This window comes from Mustela putorius, unplaced genomic scaffold (assembly GCF_011764305.1).
Source record: "Mustela putorius furo isolate JIRA1106 unplaced genomic scaffold, ASM1176430v1.1 tig00000577_pilon_pilon_pilon, whole genome shotgun sequence".
Lineage (NCBI taxonomy): Eukaryota > Metazoa > Chordata > Mammalia > Carnivora > Mustelidae > Mustela > Mustela putorius.
The window spans coordinates 6602878-6624607 of record NW_025421421.1 but is presented as its reverse complement, the minus strand read 5'-3'; the positions used below and the strand labels follow the sequence as shown (position 1 = coordinate 6624607).

Below are 21730 nucleotides of genomic sequence, written 5' to 3'. Positions count from 1 at the left end.
ACATTTTTAAGAAGCTTAATTGGGCACTAAAGAGAATACATATCAAGAAAAGTTATTTTAAGTTTTTACCTTTGTTTCTGTTCAATTGCTTTGTCCAGGTGCTGGAAGATATCCTGAAACAGGGTGCAGCTGGATCGACTATTAATAGTATACCCATATCCTCTTTTCCAATATTGCTTCAGATCATTTAAATATTCTAATACCTAAAAATAAAAATTCCAAAAATCATTAATGTTAACAGATTCCCTGATTTAATGACTCTCCGAAAAGGTGACATTGTTTAATTACCATTCTCCACAAAGTATAGTAGAATCTTAGCATTCACTGAGTTTATATTTGCATTTTCAGCTTTTGAGAGTTGCCCCAAAAGTCCATGCCATGCAGAGATTTACGATGAAACAAGAACTCGAATTGTGGGGACGTGGGGACCGGCATGCAAAAGTGAGTTAGTACTCATGGCCAATAACCCAGCATCCACGGACGCTCTAGACAGAGGGCTAAAGACAGGCGCTCACTTCCCCTTGCTGCTAAAATTACTTTCAAGTGATAGCAAAAATATGTACAGGAAAAAAGAGAAAAACAGAAGAATCTTCATTGTACCACAGGAAGATGTGAACAATGGAGCAGGAACTTTTAAGAATTTTATAAAGCTAGAAACCAGATAGAAAACAAGTTACTTTGGTTCGTGTATCACTTTTGCAAAAATGGTAATAAAAGTAGATGAAGGATATAGGAAAGGAATATATACCGGTACAGACATTCTAAAGTGCAAATTGGCAAAATCCATGAAAGCATATATTTCTATGGCCCATTTAATTTCATTTCTTATGAAGTCATAGTCACAGATGAACACAAGACAGCACATCTAAGAACGTCTTACAGCAGCACTGCTTATAAGGCAGGAGAAAGATTCCTGAAAATACCCAAATTTCATTAATAGGCAGATGGTTGACTAAACAATGGTATACACATACTATGGAATACTAGGCAGTTATTTAAAACTTGTATGTTGTAGGCCTCTATGTACTGATATGGATAGATCTTTCCAAGACACACTGAATGAGAAGGGCAGGTTAAGAATAATTACAGTATAATACCATTTATTACCAAGACATGCATACCTACAAACACACACTATACTGTTTACTGTTTTAAGAGTGATATAGATTGGGGTGCCTGGGTGGCTCGGTGGGTTAAGACTCTGCCTTTGGCTCAGGTCATGATCTCAGGGTCCTGGGATCGAGCCCCGCATTGGGCTCTCTGCTCAGCAGGGAGCCTGCTACCCCCACCGCCCGCCTGCCTCTTTGCTTACTTGTAATCTCTCTGTCAAATAAATAAATAAAATCTTAAAGAAAAGAAAAAGAGTGATACAGATTATAAATAGCAGCACTGAAAAGGGTTAAAAGGTACACACTGAACAGACAGCAGGGACTGATCTCTGTGGAATCTCTTGAATTACAACTGGTGATTAAGGCAGACTTTCTCTGAATGTTAAACTTTGTATTCATGTATCATATGATCAGATAAACACCAAAACCAGGGGACTAAAACATACCCTGGAAAAAGATACAAGTTGGGCTACTGGCTGTGACTATTGATCTTGGGGGAGGGGAGGGGAGAGTTCAAGCCCCACACTGGGTGTAGAGCTTACCTAAAAACAAAAATAGGTACGGGGCGGCTGGGTGGCTCAGTGGGTTAAACCTCTGCCTTTGGCTCAGGTCAAGATCTCAGGGTCCTGGGATCAAGCCCCACCTCAGGCTCTCTGCTCAGCAGGGAGCCTGCTCCCCACCCCCACTTCTCTCTGCCTACTTGTCCCTCTCTCTGTCAAATAAATAAATAAAATCTTTTTTTTTTTTAATGGGTACAAGAGAAGACTGCAGTAATTGTTATTTTTCCCCAAAAAAGCCCCTAGAGAAACTAAGTGCAAGCCATAGTAAATTTAAGAGCAAAAGGCCATATACCAAAAACAAAACTAACCATACATTAAAGAAGCAACTAAATCAAGAAGTTAGCAAAAGGGACAAAGTAAAATTTTTTTTAAATGAAAGAATTAAAATTAAAAGAATTAAAGTTCTGCCAAATCCAAGAAATAAAACAGTATCAGAAATGAAAAAGGACGGGATGCCTGGGTGGCTCAGTTGGTTAAGCAGCTGCCTTCGGCTCAGGTCATGATCCCAGTGTCCTGGGATCGAGTCCCACATTGGGCTCCTTGCTCCGCAGGGAGCCTGCTTCTCCCTCTGACTCTGCCTGCCACTCTGTCTGCCTGTGCTCGCTCTCACTCTCTCTCTTACAAATAAATAAATAAAATCTTAAAAAAAAAAAAAAAAAAAAAGAAATGAAAAAGGAGATATGCCTGAAGATTTTTTAAAAATCACATATGCATGCTATTGAAATGTTATCTCAAAAAGATCAGAAAATGTAAATGGAATAAGCAGTTTTTCTAGGAAAATATATATTAGCCAAATTGACACAGAAAAATCTGACTATACAAAATAACTAGAGATAAAAGTCTATCTGAAAGAGACCAGGCATATTTGGTTTAAAGTAGGAGTTCTACCAAACCTTCAAGAAGAGTTAGTTCCTAATAATTAAGTTATTCCAGGGTACAGGAAACAATGGGAAGTGATGTGGGAAACACAGGCAGAAAAAAATGATTAAATTTCCTCACTACTTAGAGCCCACAGACAAGTCCTTGAAACAGGCAGAGTGACCTTCCTCTAGAGACTCAGCTGCCTGGATGTTGACACTTTGCTGAGAGCAACAGGCAATATTAACCTGACCTCCAGGATCTTGTAAGTCTACTTTAACATAAAAATTCCTTCGGAAATTTTCTTTATCTCGAAACCCCCCAAGATACATGTTGGCAATCACCCACCCCCAAGCATAGTGCCGACCGATACACATCTGAAGGGTCTCGTGACTCAGGTTTTATTAGACGGTAATAAATGACCTTTTCGCAACAACAGCTAGCCCCCTCGAGGTCTTGGAAACCTTGCTTCCAAAATTTCTTAGAGATTCACGTCATCCCTAACTCCCTCCCAACTTGAAAGTATGTAATAGGCCACTCCTCATGACCCCAGTACAGCTCTTTTTGCCCACAGGTCCTGTCCCCGTGCTTTAATAACATCACCTTTTTGCACCAAAGACGTCACAAGAATACTTTCTTGACTGCCGACTTCAAACCTTAACATTTTTCTTATGTCAGAAAGCTTCTCAACTCATTTTAGGAGCACAATGGAAGCCTGTACCCAAAACTGAACAAAGAAAGCACAGAGAAAAGGGCCAGGAAAACTTCAGCCCGCTGCATTGCAATTCCTGTGCTCTCAACTATGGCTCTTAATCACTGGTGTACAAAGAAATCCCCGCCTTGTGTTCTAACCCCCCAGCCAGGAAAAGGAATAGGGCCGGGCCAGCAGTACCACTCACAGATGAGAGCCATGGCCATAAACAACCTCACTACAAACACAATTTAATGAATGCTTAATTCATTTAAACAATTTAATGAAATTCCCAAAAAAAATACAGCAGTCTACTGAAAGAAGGTATCATCTGTCATGATGGAGTAACACCAGGCATGCCCGCTGGACATACACAAGTAGAAAACAGGACAAAATATGTAAAACGAATGTTTTCAGTCATTGAGTATTAAGCACTGAACTGTGATCACGGAGAGGAGAAAAACAAAGCAAACCCTACAAACGCCCAGGTTTCTGCCTGGAGGCACTTTGAAACTGTGGCCTGCGGAGATTGGAGGGGTAGTGAGGGGAAGGGATGTCAGGCAGAATCATGCAGTCCTGCTGAGGAGAGGAGTCAGAACGCAGTCTTAAGGGGCTGGAATTAGCAGGACAGAGTATGAGAAAGGAAGAAGCTACACAAAAAACCGCTCCAGAAATCTGGGGGTCCTCTTGACTCTGTTGCTCAGTGTTGTGAGAATTATAAGCTGAATTCCAGAGCTATCACAAGGCTGGGAGATATTCAAGTTCCAAGCAGCCTAAATAGGAGAATTTCACTAGACACCTGGACATCCAACATAGACCCCAGAAGGGTCACACTTAACAGTAAAGGTATGTTTACAAATAAAGATTTGTTTCTAGGTTTTGTAGGTCAGATCCAGAGCATGAAACTCAGAAATAAACATCAAAGGGATCAAGGTGACCCACAAGTAACCTAACAGCAAAATAAAATAAAATTCAGAACTCTATAAAGGAAGGCAACAAAATTTAGGCATTCAACAATGTAATATTCACAATGTCCAGTAAATTAAAAATTGCTAGAAATACATGAAGAAACAAGAAATGTGAGCTCTAACTAGGAGAAAAAGCAGTCTGTAAGAGAATTTATCTTAAGAAAGAAGGAATGCAAGGATGATTCAATACTAGAAAATGCACCAACCGTTTACTATGTTGGGAGATTAAAAAATAAATAAATAAAAACCACAATCATCTTCCTGGGTGACAACAATTCAACACACATCCCTGATTTTAAAAACAATAAATAGAAGGCTTCAGTAAGCAAGAAATGAATTTCCTTAATTGGTAATGATAACTGATGTGGGAAACAAAATTAAATGTCCTTACAACCTGCAGCCCACTGACAAATACTCGGGATAGGGCAGAGTATTAACATTCCTCTAGGAAGCTCCCCTCTAGCAAGTTAATTCCTTGCTAGAGGGAACAATCACCTCGGTTTGACAACAGCAAGGCCTCCAGTTTCTCCCGAGTCCTCTTCAGCATGTGAAAATCCTTCCGAAGCCTCCCTCATCTTTACTTCCCCCAAGCCCAAAGTATACAATCAGTTGCTTCTCACAATCACGGGGCAGCAGCTTTTTCTGCCCATGGACCTGTCCCCTTGCTTTAATAAAACCACCTTTTTGCACCAAAGATGTCTCAAGAATTCTTTCTTAGCCGTCCGTTCCAGACCTCACCCTACCAACACACCAACATTCAAAAACTACATCAGTAACTATGAGACTACCCCAAACACACATCACATTTTATGACAAAGAATTGCAAGTGTTCTTCACTGGAAAATAAAAAAACCTTGGGTTTTAATATGATGGAATAAGGATATACTTCTCTGTTCTCTCAAAATCACCCTAAAGAAAATGCATGAAAAACAGAAATACAAATGCCTTCGTCATAGAGTTCAGGAGACCTTTATCCCCCTGACCACAGTCATAAACAAGGGAGGGCTCCCAAGTGCACTGAAAATCAAAACATCTCACAAAACCAGAGAGACAGATCCTCAAAAGCACAGGGAACACTAGGAGGAGCACAATCAACACCTCTTAGCTTGAAACCAGGAGGCCACAGAATGAAGCCTGAGGGGAGCCTCCCTGCACAGTCTGTAATACTGCTCCCAGGAGACAGACTGGTGGTCAAGGTCAGCAGGAAGCACCTGCAGAGGATCTCAGAGGAAAGCAACTCTGAAGCGGAAGGAACACTACTCCTTTCTGAATAGCTGTTCATCCACACTGGCCGGCTAGGGAGGAAGAAAAGCTGAACTTGCTGCAAAGATGAGTAACAATTAAAAAGGGGAACCAGCACAGCATCTATACAAACACACAAAAGAAAAAGAAAACTGCTATATACCTGAAACAGTCAGCCGAATGAAAACTGCTGAGTAAATGAACGTACTAACACGAATTCCAAAGATTTAAAAGAATAAAGTCAAAAGCATTAAAAAAAAAAAGATATGAAAAGAAGACAGAAACATAAGCTGGGACATCAAAAACAGTTTGGCATTATTATCTAGTAAATTTGAAGTTCTACATAACCTGTGATCCAGCAATTCTACCACAGACCCAGACTTTCAGAAATATGTCTGCATACACCCCAACGGACCTACACGATAATGTTCTTAATAGCCCCAACGTCTACCAATAAGACAATGGACTTGGGGGGGTAGGTAAAAGTGATTAATTCATATAATGGAATACCATATAGCAATGAAAATAAGTGAACTATAGCATCATCATAGGTAAATCTTTAATAATGTTGAATAGAGGCATCTGGGTGGCTCAGTCAGTGAAGCACCTGCCTTCACCTCAGTTCACGATCTCAAGGTCCTGGGAAGCACTCCCCACCCCTCCCGCCCAGGGCTACCTGCTCAGCAGGGAGTTTGCTTCTCTCTCTGCCCCTCCTCCACAGCTCACTCTCTCTCGCCACTAGAATAAAATCTTAGCATAAAAACAAAATTGAATAAAAACAAGATTAAAAAAAAGTACCTAGTTCATGCGTCATTTCTTCTATAAAGATCGACTGCCATTACACCAACTTTCTCCTTTATGTATCCCTATACCTAATTACAGCCATCCTATTGCCTTCCAATGCTTTGTGTCTTTCACTCCTTAAAGGGGATAATGCCTATGTTATGTTAGAATCTTCCATTCCAACCATGTGCCTAGCAGAGAGCAGGCACCCAAACAAGATCTGCTTTATGAAGGCACCCATGGTCCAGCACTTCACAAGGTTCTGGATATCCAATAATCTCTGTGATTCTCAGAATTTAATAAATGTCTACTCACTTTTAATTTAAAAAAAAATTTTTTTTAAAAGATTTTATTTATTTAATTGACAGATACAGATCACAAGTAGGCAGAGAGGCAGGAAGAGAGAGAAAGGAAGGGAAGCAGGATCCCCGCTGAGCAGAGAGCCCAATGTGGGGCTTGATCCCTGGACCCTGGGATCGTGACCTGAGCTGAAGGCAGAGGCTTTAACCCACTGAGCCACCCAGGCGCCCCTTCAAAAATATTTTAATAAACAATTTCAAATGTGAAAAATAGGGAACTGTAATATAATGAACCCCTGTGTATCCATCATCCAATTTCAGTAACAATCATCATTTGGCTAATCCTGTTTTAGTTATCTCCCACCATCACCTACTGGATTATTCTTTTTTTTTTTTTTTTTAAGATTTTATTTATTTATGACAGCGAGAGAGGTGAGAGAGGGTACACAAGCCCAGGGGAGCTGGAGAGGGAGAAGTAGTCTCCCTGCTGAGCAGGGAGCTAGATATGGGGCTTGATCCCAGGATGCTGGAATCATGACCTGAGCCAAAGTCAGACACTTAACGACTGAGCCACCCAGGCACCCCACCAATGGATTATTCTAAAGTAAATTTAAATCTAAAGTAAAGTTATTTCATCTCTAAATACTTCAGTATATAAACCTACTTCACAGTGGAAAGTTCTAAGCAGAGACAGAAGTTATTTTCTATCAAATCATTAAAAAAGAAAATAATCACAGGAAACAAATCAAAAGAGAACTTGATATTTTTAAATGAAGAAAACTTACTTGCTCTTTAATATATAAAAAGGAAGCTCTTATTCAATTAACTTAATAAACATGTATTTCAAATTTTCAGATCATGGCCAATTAAATAAAGAAGTTATTTACAAAGGTTAAAAAAGCACCTCTGCAATGGAGAAGTCTGCCAGGAATCACTTTAACCAAATGATCAGACATGTCGTAATCAATAATGTGACAAAAAGATACGCATTCCTCAGTGCAGACACATCACTTACACAGTATTCTTGTCAAAAACGTTTAAACCTTAGTCTACGTTACCTAATCAAAAGTTGGAAATGGGACACAAACACATTCTGTCAAAAAAAAAAAAAAGCCCAGACGCCTGCAAAATGCCAATGTCCAAAAGACAAAAGGCTGCAGTACTTCTCTAAAGAAAACTAAAAAGACATGACAAGTAAATGCAATGAGTGACCCTTCATTAGACCCTGAGTTTAAGGGGGGGAAAAGTCTAAATATAGACCTTTATTAAGACAAATGTGAAAAGTTCAATATTGTATGTACTAGAGAATACTGCACTATTACATATATACGTAAAACAATTATACTTTATGTAGCAGAATGTTCTTGTTTTTTAGATACATACTCAAGTATTTCAAGAAGTGCTTTGAAGTCTGCAAAGAAAAAAGATCATATATATGTGGCAGACAGAATAAATGCTCCCCAAAGATGTCCACATCCTAATCCCTAGAACCTAAGACTGTATTCTTTTTCATGATAAAAGGGAATTTGCAGGTGTGATGAAGGATCTTAAAATGAGAAAATTATTCTGGGCTACATACATGTGCCAATGTAATCACAAAGATCCCTATAAGGAGTAGTTAGGAAGGACAGAGTAGGAGATATAACCATAGAAGCAGAGGTTTTTTTTTTTTTTAAATAAAAAAATGCAGGGGGCTTCTAGAGACTGGAAAAGGCAAGGAGATTTTCCTCTTGTGTGCTCCACAAAGAACACACTACTTGCATCTTGATTTTAGCACTGTAAGATTCATTCTGAATGCCTGACTTCCAGAACTGTAAGATAATAAATCTGTATTGTTTTAGGCCACTAAGTCTGTGGTAATTCATGATGGCAGCAACAGGAAACTCCTATCTGTGACGAAAAACAAACGTGGCAAAGAAAAGTAAACAACTCACAAATGTGAGTGTTTACTGTTATCATTCTTAAGATTTCTGTCAGTTTGAAAATTTTCAAAATAAGTTGCAGGAAAAAAAAAAAACTCTTCACAGGCAATAATAAAGAGACAAAAGGATAACACTAAAAAGGGGGAGGGGAAAGAGAGAGAAAGAGAAAGTCGAGTAGTCCAGAATCCTAGAACTTCAGGGGGTGTACCTGCATAACCCTATAGTTCCATCTTCTAACACATGTGGGAATCAAGGCAAAGGAAGTAGATCATGATTTCCAGGGTTTTGGAATGCGTTAAACTACCTCCCAAAGAGACAGATGCACAAAAAGCAAGAGCAAAATGTTTCCAAGGAGAAGGATCCAAATAAGGAAAAGGAAGGGAGAGCAGCAGGTGTCGCAAGGACAAACAGGACAGGTAGTGGCTGGCGGCGATGGGAGGTGTGTGTCCGCGGCCTGGAAAAGCAGCTGGCACTTAAACCCGAAGCTGCCAGTACATGGAAGAGACCCCAGGGATACTGCTCTCACAAAAGGAACTGCGCAGAGAGCAGGGCCTGGTGAGCACGTGCCAAACATCCCACCATGGGCAGTAACCAGGGCAAATGAAATTGCTCTTCTGTTAAAAGGTGAATTTCCCTGGGCCAATGCCCACCAAACATTTATACAGTATTCAGTTATTTCTGTTTATCAACTTTTTTCCCTCGAGCAAATTGGGTAGGGAAGGAAAAAAGGGAGGGCAGTATTTTGACCCATGTGAATGGTAACCCTAAATTTCAGTTTATACTAATACTGGCATAATTATTAATTTTATGGTCAGGAAATTTCTAAGAGATGAGTTCTGGACAGTTAGAGGAGAGAAGCAGACAGAGAGGAAAACAGATCACACCCATAACCACTGGTGCTCAGTGTCTAAGAGGAGTCATTCACTGAGGGTCCTCTCCTCTGCTTCCAATCACATGGTAAGCCCCAGTCCCATGTGAGCCTGGTAACACGTAAAACCACCTTTAATCTGTTGTGGTCACTCTGGTCTTTGAGTAACAAAATAAAGCACTTGTTTATCCTCAAATGTACATTAGCTCTTTCTTGGCTTAAAAACCTGCTAGTATCTGGCAAACAGTAGGCTTCTTTTCAAAACCTGATGTTAAGTTTTAAACTTAATAATTGATTTTCACAGGGCATACTGAACATTTTATATGTATGCGAGAGGTGACTGAAGTTTCACAAGTCCACATGCCTGAACGATCCACACAGACACCAGAATCCTATCCAATGCTGACATCCTCAATGCTCACAAAAACAATTAACACTCTCCTACCCTACCTTCTGGCTCCCAACATCCCAGAAATGACCAGAATTTGCCTCACTTAGAGTCAGCTGAGGCCTGTCTGGCCTTCTCTTTCTAGAGTCTGAAAGAAGCAGTATGAGTAAGAGGGAAGAAAGAACATACAAAGCAGGCAGAGAGAAACTGTGGAGGGCTTATTGCCATTACCGGGTGGAACATGGAGCTCAATTTATCACAAAAACTATTAAAAAAGAAAAGTTAGGTATTTGAAAAACCATTCATCCTCTCTGAGCTCTGGCTTCCTTTAAAAAGAATTTGGATTTTAACAGCTCTACAATCCCTTCTAGCAATAAAATCTCATGAAGGGTAAAATAGGGTTTTATTTTATTTATTTATTTTTTAAAGATTTTATTTATTTATTTGACAGAGAGAGATCACAAGTAGGCAGAGAGGCAGGCAGAGAGAGAGAGAGGAGGAAGCAGGCTCCCTGCTGAGCAGAGAGCCTGATGCGGGACTCAATCCCAGGACCCTGAGATCATGACCTGAGTCAAAGGCAGAAGCTTAACCCACTGAGCCACCCAGGCGCCCTAAAATAGGGTTTTAATTGGGTGGATCTGGAAATCAAATCACCACGGAAGAATGTTTTCCAAAGTTTTCTGAATCCAAACTGTAAGCATGTAGACCCCATTTGAACAATTCATTCCCTAAGTAAGGAAAATTGTAAGTCTGTCAAAGACAGTTCATGCTCCCTGTTCCACTTATTTTTTGAAAAGCTGTTTCAAGTAACAACAACAACAAAAATAATGCAATAAATAAATAAATAAATAGCAAAGAAACCGCAAAAATAATACTTACCTTTGCATCATCTATGTCAAAAACATCACACCAAGGAGATTTAACACCTTTAATTGCCAGGTCAAATGAACAGGTAAAAAAAGCTACCTGAATTAAATCTGGGGGGAAAAAAAGAAAGGTACAATCTGTGAGTCACTCTTCTCCATAATCTTCCAGAGGCTAAATAGCTACAGAATGCCACATGCGGCACAGTCCAAGGACCTGGGTAGGTTCAGCATAGAGAAAAAGATGATTCGGCCTTTTCCTGATTATCAGATTATCGAAGAATGAAGACCCACTCTGTACCACCCAAACAGGCAGAACTAGAACTGTCAGGAAGAAACCACGAGGAGGTAGAAATTTCAGTCCAATGAAACTAAAACATTTACCTGGTATCTACAAGTTACCATTTTTTCTGGTTTTAAAAGTAATGTGTTTGTTAAGACACATGAAAAAGTGCTCCATATCACTCGGCATCAGGGAAATACAAATCAAAACCACGATGTGATATCACCTCACACCAGTCAGAATGGCTAAAACCAACAAGTCAGGAAATGACAGATGCTGGCGAGGATGCGGAGAAAGGGGAACCCTCCTACACTGTTGGTGGGAATGCAAGCTGGTGCAACCTCTCTGGAAAACAACATGGAGGTCCTCAAAATGTTGAAAATAGAACTGCCCTATGACCCAGCAATTGCACTATTGGGTATTTACCCTAAAGATACAAACGTAGTGATCCAAAGGGGCACGTGTACTTGAATGTTTATAGCAGCAATGTCCACAATAGCCAAACTATGGAAAGAACCTAGATGTCCATCAACAGATGAATGGATCAAGAAGATGTGGTATATATACACAATGGAATACTATGCAGCCATCAAAAGAAATGAAATCTTGCCATTTGCGACAACATGGATGGAACTAGAGCGTATCATGCTTAGCGAAATAAGTCAAGCGGAGAAAGACAACTATCATTTGATCTCCCTGATATGAGAAAGTGGTGATGCAACATGGGGGCTTAAGTGGGTACGAGAAGAATAAATGAAAGAAGATGGGATTGGGAGGGAGACAAACCATAAATGACTCTTAATCTCACAAAACAAACTGAGGGTTGCTGGGGGGAGGGGGTTTGGGAGAAGGGGGTGGTATTATGGACATTGGGGAGGGTATGTGTTTTGGTGAGTGCTGTGAAGTGTGTAAACCTGGTGATTCACAGACCTGTACCCCTGGGGATAAAAATATATGTTTATAAAAAATAAAAAATTATATTAAAAAAAAAAAGTAATGTGTTTGTTAAGAGCATGTTTGCCTACCAAATCCAACAGAGTTTAACCCATCTTGAAAATGAGGAATAACAAACTACCTCTGCTGAACCGCACTCTTAAGGACACAATGCTTAACGTTCTGTGAGGCAGGAGTACAGAGAGGACGATGCAAAAACGGATGAGGACTGCAAAAGGTGGAGAGAGGGCAGAGTAAATGGGAGGTCAGGAGGGAGGGAAAACCAAGGGTCCAGAAGGAAAGAGTCGAAGAGGGGAAAGTCGCACACGGGAGAGAGAGAGCATGCTAATGGCACCCGTCTTTCAGTTTTCGTTGCTTGGTGAGGTGGCAGATGTCAGGTTAAGTTACCTGGATTTTTACACTGAGAATGAACGGATTATATGACCGTTAAATAGCCCTGGGTTTTGAAGGGAAGGGTGGGGCACCAAGTCCCTGGCTATAAGAGGTGGCTGTGCTGTCTGGTCACAGGCACGGGGCCGCTGCTCGATGCTACAGAGCGAACGGGAGCCACTGTGGGGCTGCCCTGCACTTTGCTTTTTAACTTCAGTGTCTCTCCTCGTTCCCAAGGAACCAGGTTTGAGTTTAAAGAACTTCCCCTAAGGCAGTATATAGTACAAAAAGAATATCTAATTAAGAACACACGCAAAAGGCATTTACAAACTTTGATTGAATAGACAAAAGGGTTAATAATCCTAATACCTAATATAATGTAGTGACTTCTAAGGGCCATGGATGTTCGATGAAAAGAACCTGTCTTACACTCAGAGTTCTAGTTCTGAGACTATAAAAGTCGATCCTAATGGTCTGTTCTTTAACTGGAAGGAAGTTATCGGAAAAATTTCACCAAAAAAACACTTGAGAAAACAACAGGCTATGAGACCTAACTCTGCCACTAATCATCCTGAGCAAGGGGTTCCAGTCTCTCAGTCTCAATCATCCCACCTGCAAAATAGGTGTGAACTCTTCAGGAGGTGTTACAAAGACCATGCTGACTTCCTGGCCGGTCTTTGGGAACCTCAAAGGTATTTCAGATAGATCGGAGATTTAAACATTAAAAACTAAAGTAAAATAAAGGAAGACATAGGAAAATATAGTAATCTTGGGGTAAGAGAGTATTCTTAGGCAAAATACAACATCAAACAGCCACGATGGAAAGACAGAGACATGGCTATGTAACAGACAAAAAGGGTTCAGTCAAAGGCACCATAAACTTAAAAAGTGAGCAATAAATGAAGAGAACCTGTTACATACAGGTTCATACATACATAGAGAGCATACAATAGGCAAAGGATTTATCCTTTGTCAAGCAAAATTAAAGGATATATAATTAATAAATCTGTAACACATAAAGGGTCTCTAAGAACAAGAAAAACAAAAATAATCTGATAGAAATGGAATGGACAAGATAAGGAAGAGGCAAACCCCAGAAGGAATGCAAGTAGCTAGCAGACCCAGGAAGACATGCTCATCTTCACAAGTGACCAAAGAAATACAAATTAAAGCCAGATACCATTTTTCATTAATCAAACTGGCAAAAATCAAAATGATTAACAACAGCTACTGTTGGATAAGGGGGAGATCTCATATATTGTTGACATAATTTCTACACTTTCAGAGAGCAATCTGGAAGTATGTGTCAAGGTGTAAAATATTCATTGTCCTGGGCGCCTGGGTGGCTCAGTGGGTTAAGCCTCTGCCTTCGGCTCGGGTCATGATCTCAGGGTCCTGGGATTAAGTCCCACATCGGGCTCTCTGCTCCACAGGGAGCCTGCTTCCTCCTCTCTCTCTCTCTCTCTGCTTGCCTCTCTGCCTACTTGTGATCTCTGTCTGTCAAATAAATAAATAAAAATCTTTAAAAAAAAAAAATAAAATAAAAATAAAATATTCATTGTCCTAAACCCAACAATTCCACCTCCAGTTATTCACTTTATAAATTCTCTAGGGCAAAAACCAGATTATTAAAATATTTACTGCAGCATCATTTGAAAGGGTGAAAAACTAAGAAAAATCTCAGTAGGAAAATGATTTCCTACAAAAAAAAATTTGCACTGTATTAGGTCCAGTCCCCTTCACAGGTAAAATCTGATGGGTTAAATAAGTTTTTAACTGTCATTGACCTAGAATCTGAATCATATATCCTATGAAATCACATAGAATTTGAAAAAACGAGAGAGATCTACATAAGACAGATACACTGCTAAGTAAAAAGGAGTTACAGTAAATACATATGTTATCACCCCTGTATGTTAAAAACAAAAGGATTTAAATAGCTACAGTAGTTTTGAGCCATTACTCTGCTAGGCACTGTACTATTGCTCCACATTAATTAATTTCACATAATCCTTGAATAATCCTAAAGGAAAGGTACAGTTCCTATACCTACCTTACAGAAAAAGAAACTATGGCCTAGAGGTAATAATGAACTTGTAAAGGCCACAGAGTTAGTTGACAGTAAAACAGAGTCAAATACAACAGTCCAATTCCAGAACCAATGATTTTAACCACTATGCTTATGTTGCCTCCAAAAATAAGTTGCTCTCAGTCACCTCATCAGTAAAACACAAATAATCTGAGACTAAAAACTATTTTTTAAAAAATCTCCAACAGTCTAACCCCCTACTAACCAAAGGCATAGCTAGATACTGGTATAGTTACATAAACGAATTCAGTACATAAAGTTAAAATGTAAGACTAAAATCACACACATTAAATAAAGAATAAAAAGTTGAGGGACGCCTGGGTGGCTCAGCTGGTTAAGCGTCTGCCCTCGGCTCAGGTCATGATCTCAGGGTCCTAGGATCGAGCCCCGTGCTGAGCTCCCCACTCTGCAGGGACTGCGCTGCTCCCTCTGCCCTTCCTCCTGCTCATGCGCTGTCTCTCTTTGTCTCGGTCTCTCTCAAATAAATAAATAAAATCTTTTAAAGTAATTTTAAGAATAGAAAATAAGTTGAATTAAAATCAAATTTCAGACTGAAATCATAGTTCAATACCATTCATCTAAGTTTTAAAACCTGCAAAAAAAAGTACCATTTATGTACAGAAACATAAAAACTGGCATGGGGTGATTTAAATGCTCAATTCATGATGACTACCGCTAGGAAGAAAAGAAGAGAAATAAACTTCCAGAGAGGGACTGATGGACTTCAATTCCCTAAAGAAACTAACTGCAGCATGCTGAAATTTGATAAAACTGAGTTGTGGGTATATCGACATTCATTCATTGTATCAGCCTTTATTATTATCTATAGGCTTAAATTACTTGCCTCTAAAATCATTTCTTAAATTTTTATTTTTAAATAATCTCTACATCCAACATGGACTCATAGCACTGAGATCAAGAGTCACATATCCTATCAATTAAGCTAGCCAGGTGCCCCTAAAATAAATAAATTTTAAAGCTCTGGAGGTGACCACAATGTTTAGCCACTTTGGGGAAAGAAAAAAATTCAATTTTAAATGCTAGTACAGGCATCTTCATTTTTTTTTTTTTTTTAAGATTTTATTTATTTATTTGTCAGAGAGAGAGTGAGTGAGAGCGAGCACAGGCAGACAGAGTGGAAGGCAGAGTCAGAGGGAGAAGCAGGCTCCCTGCGGAGCAAGGAGCCTGATGTGGGACTCGATCCCAGGACGCTGGGATCATGACCTGAGCCGAAGGCAGCTGCTTAACCAACTGAGCCACCCAGGCGTCCCAGCATCTTCATTTTTTTGATGCTTATAAAGCATTCAGGCTCTGTGATTCTAGTCTATTATTTTCCCAACTTCTAGCCTTTTGGAAGTTTATTCACAATATAAGAAATCCCCAATCTTTGTATGCTGTCGACATTTGCTATATGAATTATGAATTCTTAGAAATCAGAGAAAAATCCCATTATTTTTTCTTTGTTTCCTATTGGCAGGTGCACATGTGCCCTGGCTTTCCACCTGCTTCCCCAGCATAATTTTTTTTATTTATTTTTATTAACATATAATGTATTATTTGCCCCAAGGGTACAGGTCTGTGACTCATCAGTCTTACACATTTCACAGCACTCACCATAGCACATACCTTCCCAATGTCCATAACCCAACCACCTTCTCCCTACCCTCCCTCCCCTCAACAACCCTCAGTTTATTTTGTGAGATTAAGAGTCTCTGCAGTTTGTCTCCCTCCTGATCCTATCTTGTTTCATTTTTCCCTTCCCTGCCCCCCACAATCCCCTGCCACCTCTCAAATTCCTCATATCAGAGAGATCATATAACTGTCTTTCTCTGATTGACTTACTTCGCCAGCATAATACTCTCTAGTTCCATCCACGTCCTTGCAAATGGCAAGATTTCATTTTTTTAAATATTTTATTTATTTTATTTGACAGCGATCACAAGTAGACAGAGAGGCAGGCAGAGAGAGAGAGGGGGAAGCAGGCTCCCCGCTGAGCAGAGACTGATGTGGGGCTCGATCCCAGGACTCTGAGATCATGACCTGAGCCGAAGTCAGAGGCTTAACCCACTGAGCCACCCAGGCACCCCAAGATTTCATTTCTTTAGACGGCTGCATAGTATTCCATTATATATATACACCACGTCGTCTTTATCCATTCATCTGTTGATGAACATCTAGGTTCTTTCCATAGTTTGGCTATTGTAGACATTGCTTTCTCCAGCATAATTATTAACAGTGCCCCCCTGTACCCCCCGGTGTACAAGGCTGCATGACAAATTGCAACAGGCAGACTATCTACTGCAACACCTTTTGACAGACACAAATGCGCATTCTTTTTAGCATCTCTAGGCTTAAAGGCCTCAAAGAAAATGCCCACACTACTTTGCTTTTTTTACTTTCTAATATCCCTCCTCAAAACATAAACACATACACACTTCTGAACAGCTTCAACAGCTAAAGAATTTTATATAATTTTCCACTTTTATCATTTTGAGGAAATAATTTTTTAAAATGTAATTTATATAAATAATGCTTACAGTCAAAGCTTTATATACCTCTGTCCCAAAAAAATTCCAGGATATAGCAAAAATCGTGTACATTCATTACATAAAGCTCAAAGAAGTATATGAATCTCAAAACAGTAAACATGATATGTACCATTTTCTTGACAAGAGTGTATTATTTTCTTAATGTAAAATCAATCGTGGGCCTTTAAAAGGAATTATGTTAAGCTTCCATATTTTTTCATTTTCGGAGTTTGAGAACCATTTAAAATTATTTCAGAGTTCAAATGAAAGATAATGGGCACATTACCTGCATTTAAATTGCTGACTGGCACCTGCAAAGTAGCTGCAACCTTTTTTAAAATGTTCTGCATTTCTGGTCCAGTTTTGAAGGCTTCTACATGATAAAGAGCTGTAGCATTCTTTTCCACTTCAGTTAAAAACTTCTCACAATGATCAAAGAATCTCATTAATTTATCATTAATTCTTGGAGGTCCACACTCCATGTCTGAAACAGAAAAAAAAAACTTTGTTTATACATATACCAACATAAATGATAATCTCAAATTACTAAAAATTTTGTTTCAAGTGTGAAAAAACACTAAAAACCTGTTTATTTATTGGCATGTCTTTAGCGCACAAAGATCAAGAGAGACAGGGCAAAATTATTCCCCATTTGTAATGGCAGTAATTCAAGAAAGTATATCCTAGAAAAGACTAAAGAAACAGGGAATCAGAGATAAAATGTTACTGCATTACTATATGCTGAAAAAAAAAGGTGGTTGAAATAAATATTTTCTGAAAGAAAACAAAAATAATCAGACAGGAAAAGCCTAATAAGTGCAGAAACGCGTTTGTAAGTACTACTTCTGTCGGGCACTGAAAACTTGGAGAAAGCAAACTGAAAACTAGCAATGTTCCTAACTACAATGTTGAGAGACTAATTCAGCAGATCAAATCTGTTTTTCTCCTCTAAGCCAAAGCCTACATAGTGTATTTTCTGTATGAACTTTCCCAACACTGTGTTACTTCACAAAAGAGTGCTTTGGACAAAAACTACTGACAATAGCACAAAACATCCTTTCGGGTCCTCTGTATTTCATCGTGCTTGGTGCTTCTGCTTTTGGTTTATTTTATAACTAAAACTCCCATATGTTTTCCGTTTAGAATCCCTAAGTTCCATTATTTTCCCAATTTGGCAGCAAATATGTGTAATAAAAGCATCTGCAATCATGCCTCAACTACTGGGGGGGGGGTGCCTGTTTTTTGTCATAATTCAAAGCACATCGATTTCAATCATCATTTCTCCAATAATTTACTATGAAAAGAACACAAAGAATACCACTACTCTCTACAAAATGAGAAAATCAAATCAGTCATACCGTTTTGCTCTGGATGGGAGTCTGAAAAAACATATTTATGTGTATGTTGCATGTTTAATTCAGGATCTCCTGAATGGATAATTCTACCCAATGTCATTACCAACTGGATTATAGTTGGTAAAACATCCTGACTTGGAAAATAAGTGACCTTTGTCCTATTTTTCTGTGGCCTCAAAATACAACTTCCCAAGTGGATCTGGATTCTTTGTCCTTGCTATTAACTCATTCCTGCTGTTCTTTAAACAGAAACAAAGGTATTGTCCTATTGCTATAATACAAAATCTAATTCAGTGGACTCCCCTGAAAACCCAGATGTACACAACAGGCAACTTACTCTCTCTCCCTCTCCATATATATATATATATATATATATATATATATATATACATATACACACACACACACACATATATATACACATACACACACTACAGAGATCATAATGAAGTAGCTAGGCAAGGGGTTCAATCCCTAAGACTTCATCCCAGCAGGGCCAGTAGCCCCTTTTCGGTGTACACTATATACACTGTGCCAGAGCGAAATATATTCTGCTTTGCATGTTTACTGAATTTAACAGATTTGTGGGGGGAATTTCTACTATATTAATCACTAAAAAGCACAATTCAACAAGTGAGTAAACAAGTCAGCCAAGACAACTACCCACATAGCAGCAACATAACACACAATCAAAAGAATGACTTCTTGGAGATGGCTGAACTGTGTTAAGAGAAAATGCTACTGGAAAAATAACAAACTAGTCTAATTTATTTTTCACTTGGGTTTAAAGCTAAACAATGTCTCATGTCATCTCTGACCTAAAAACTGGCCAACAAAATACTAACCCTTGCTCATTCCTCCAGCACAAACATGTTATATGCTTTCATCCTTACTCCTAGTTACAGGACGAATGGACTGTAGTGTATACGGGTTAAGAGACCAAGCTCCAAATCAGATTTCCTGGGTCCATACCTAGCCATGCAAAAACAGGCAGACTAGTGTTTCTGTGGCTCAATTCCCTCATCTGTTAGGTAGAGGGAAAATAGAGGGCTTTTGTAAGGATTAGTGAAATAAATGCCAGACATGCCTGGCACAAAGCCATAAAGCAGGCCTTAAGTATCGGTTATTATTAGTATCTGTGACAACTAAACTTTTTTGGGGAGCGTTGGCACGGATTCCAGGCCTGACTCTGGTCTTCAGATGAACCAAGGACAATGAACAAGGCATTCTTGGGCTCAGCTTCTTCACCTGTGGAATACCAGGAATACCAGGGCCCCACGAGATGATCTCTCCAGTTCCGCAAAAGTAATGGGATAAATCAGACAAGTACTGACAATGACCCTGAACCACAGCGACAGGGAGGGTAAGTCTACAGTATATACAAGATCAAAACAGAGGGAAAAAAGCACAGCAGTCAAGAGAGCTTGAGAGTCGCTTCCTAATATGGGATGTGGGTCCAGAACCAATGTAATTAAAAAAAAAAAAAGAAAGAAAGAAAGAAAAGAAAAGAATCGGTAAGTAAAAAAAACCCAAACAGTTTTCAGAAACAAAGCTCGAGGAAGGAAAGTGCTGGCACTAGCTGCCAGGAAGGGAGGAAAGGCAGGGCTGGTGCTCGGAGAAGGGGCAATTCTGTCTGGGAACGGGACACGAAGAACAGCGCCCGGCCGTCTCCTCTCCTGTCCCGTCCGCCGACGCCCGCTGGCGCGTCCAGCCCCAGAAAGTTGTGCACTGCATCCCTGATGAACGGACAGATGAATATGCGTGGGGACAAGGGAGACAGACAACCCAGCCCTGAACACGCGACACGAGATGGGCACCCGGGGCCTGGGGACGGAGGGAGCGAGGGGACACCGAGCCAGCGCACCCTGCCCCCGGCGGCCCCAGGCTGTCACCTGCGACGTCGGGCGGCGGCAGGCCGGGGTGGTAGTGCTGCCACAGCCCCTGCAGGAAGGCGGCGCCGCTGTCCACGCAGCGGTGCTTGGAGCTGGTGACCAGCTGCAGGCGGCCGTAGTTCTCGAGGCTAAACAGAGCCGGGAAGAGGGAGGCTAGGCGCAGCGCCAGCTGTCGCATGTCCTGCCGCCCCTTCTCCACCAGCTGCCCGTCCATCCAGTCCGCGTACCACAGCGGCCAGTCGGCCAGCGCGGCGCCCAGGTCGCGGCCGCCCGCGGAGCCAGCGCGCCCGTCGCCCCGCCCGCGGGCCTGCAGCAGCCCGTGCAGCTGCCGCAGCTTGCGGATCTGCTTGGCCGTAGGGTAGCGGGTGCCGTGGCGGATGAGGGCCACCAGCTGCACGGGGGTGCAGGTGTCCTCCAGCAGTTCGGGGTCCCTCCGCGGCGCCTCGGGGTCCGGCAGCAGCCCGGGGTTGGCATCCTCGTAGCGGGTCTTGGTACCGAAGTAGTGGCTGAGCGCCGAAACCGCGGGGTCCTCCGGCTCCAGGAGGGAGCAGCGCGAGAGCGACGAGAGCAGCGCCACAGCCAGGGCAGCGACCGGCGCCACCGAGACCTTGATGAAGCGCTGCGGCCCGCGGAGCATGGTGCGGCGCGGCCCGCGGAGGGCGACGTACCCGCCGGGACAGCGATTTCCGGTTCCGGCGGGCAGGGGGCGGGCCCGGACTGTGCTTCCGGCTGGGTCTGGGCCCCCAGGATTCGCTGCGCGGCGCGGGGAGATGCGGGTGTTCGTACCGGGAACGCTGGGGCGCGCGGGGACTCCTGCCTGCGGCTCCGGTGGCACCGGCGCAGAACGCCGGGGAGCTTCGGAGACCTGCGGCTGAAGCGGAGCTGGCGTCGGCTGGGCCTCTCGCGTGGGCGAGCTTCCTTGCGGCGGGCGCCTCCGGGACTGACTCAGCCACTGCCCCGATCTTTGAAATGCCCTGGGGCGGGACTGAGCCCGCGTGTCCGAGGCGGGCCACACTGGACACTCTGTAACGCCCTTTCCACCTGCGGGGCGGAAAACGTGCTCTCTGAACCACGCTGCGGGCGCCTGAGGCTGTTGTTCACAGAGCAGATCCCCGGCCTCTGCCCCAGCCTGCCTCCCGAGGTCCAAACCTGTTCTCTGGTTGGAGTTTGAACAGAGCGTCCAGCCGGGCCGGCCACAACCGGAGAAAGGCTCTGTTCTCCAGGAAATCCGGTTCCCGAGCCTTTGGTAGTGTCTGGGCCTGGGCCAGTGGAGCTGCGCTCAGCGACACAGCACCGCAGGAGGACTGTGCGTGTTGGCATCAGGGGCTTTCAGAGTAGGGACAGCACAGCCCTGATCCCTTGGCATGTTGACTCATACATAGCCCGTGATCGGTGCATTATTAAGTGTGAGCCAATCTGCTCTGTGGAGCAAACCTGCTCTCTGCTTACCATCCCTCCAAGCTGAAACTGCTCCCGTGTAATTACAGACTCAGATCAACAGCTACGTGTTTTCATAGATGGATGCTCAGACTCTTTGATCCAAGGAAAAAAGTATCACAAATCTGAACAATGCCTTGGCTTCTCCGCTTGAGCACAATTTTGTATGCTTGTTGGGAAAAGAATCAAGATTAAAGAAGTCATGTGGTGATCCAAATTCAAGGCAGTGTGGATCCTGACTTTGTAATGGGGTTTTTTCCTTCAAAGACACC

General features: G+C 41.7%; 1 protein-coding gene across 2 annotated transcripts in view; it reads right to left on the bottom strand.

Annotated features, from left to right (window-relative positions):
* Positions 1 to 20689, bottom strand: part of MINPP1 (multiple inositol-polyphosphate phosphatase 1) — a 45408-nt gene extending 24719 nt beyond the window's left edge. Inside the window, exons 1-4 of one of the 2 annotated variants that reach the window (XM_045081449.1) lie at positions 20022 to 20689; positions 17061 to 17258; positions 10568 to 10665; positions 70 to 203 (exon numbers count right to left, since the gene is read on the bottom strand). In XM_045081449.1, the coding sequence (XP_044937384.1) occupies positions 70 to 203; positions 10568 to 10665; positions 17061 to 17258; positions 20022 to 20658 (1067 nt within the window). In that variant the 5' untranslated portion in view covers positions 20659 to 20689. The remainder of the gene's footprint in view (positions 1 to 69; positions 204 to 10567; positions 10666 to 17060; positions 17259 to 20021) is intronic. The other variant, XR_006607150.1, reaches the window with a different exon arrangement.
* Positions 20690 to 21730: the final 1041 nt, after the last annotated feature.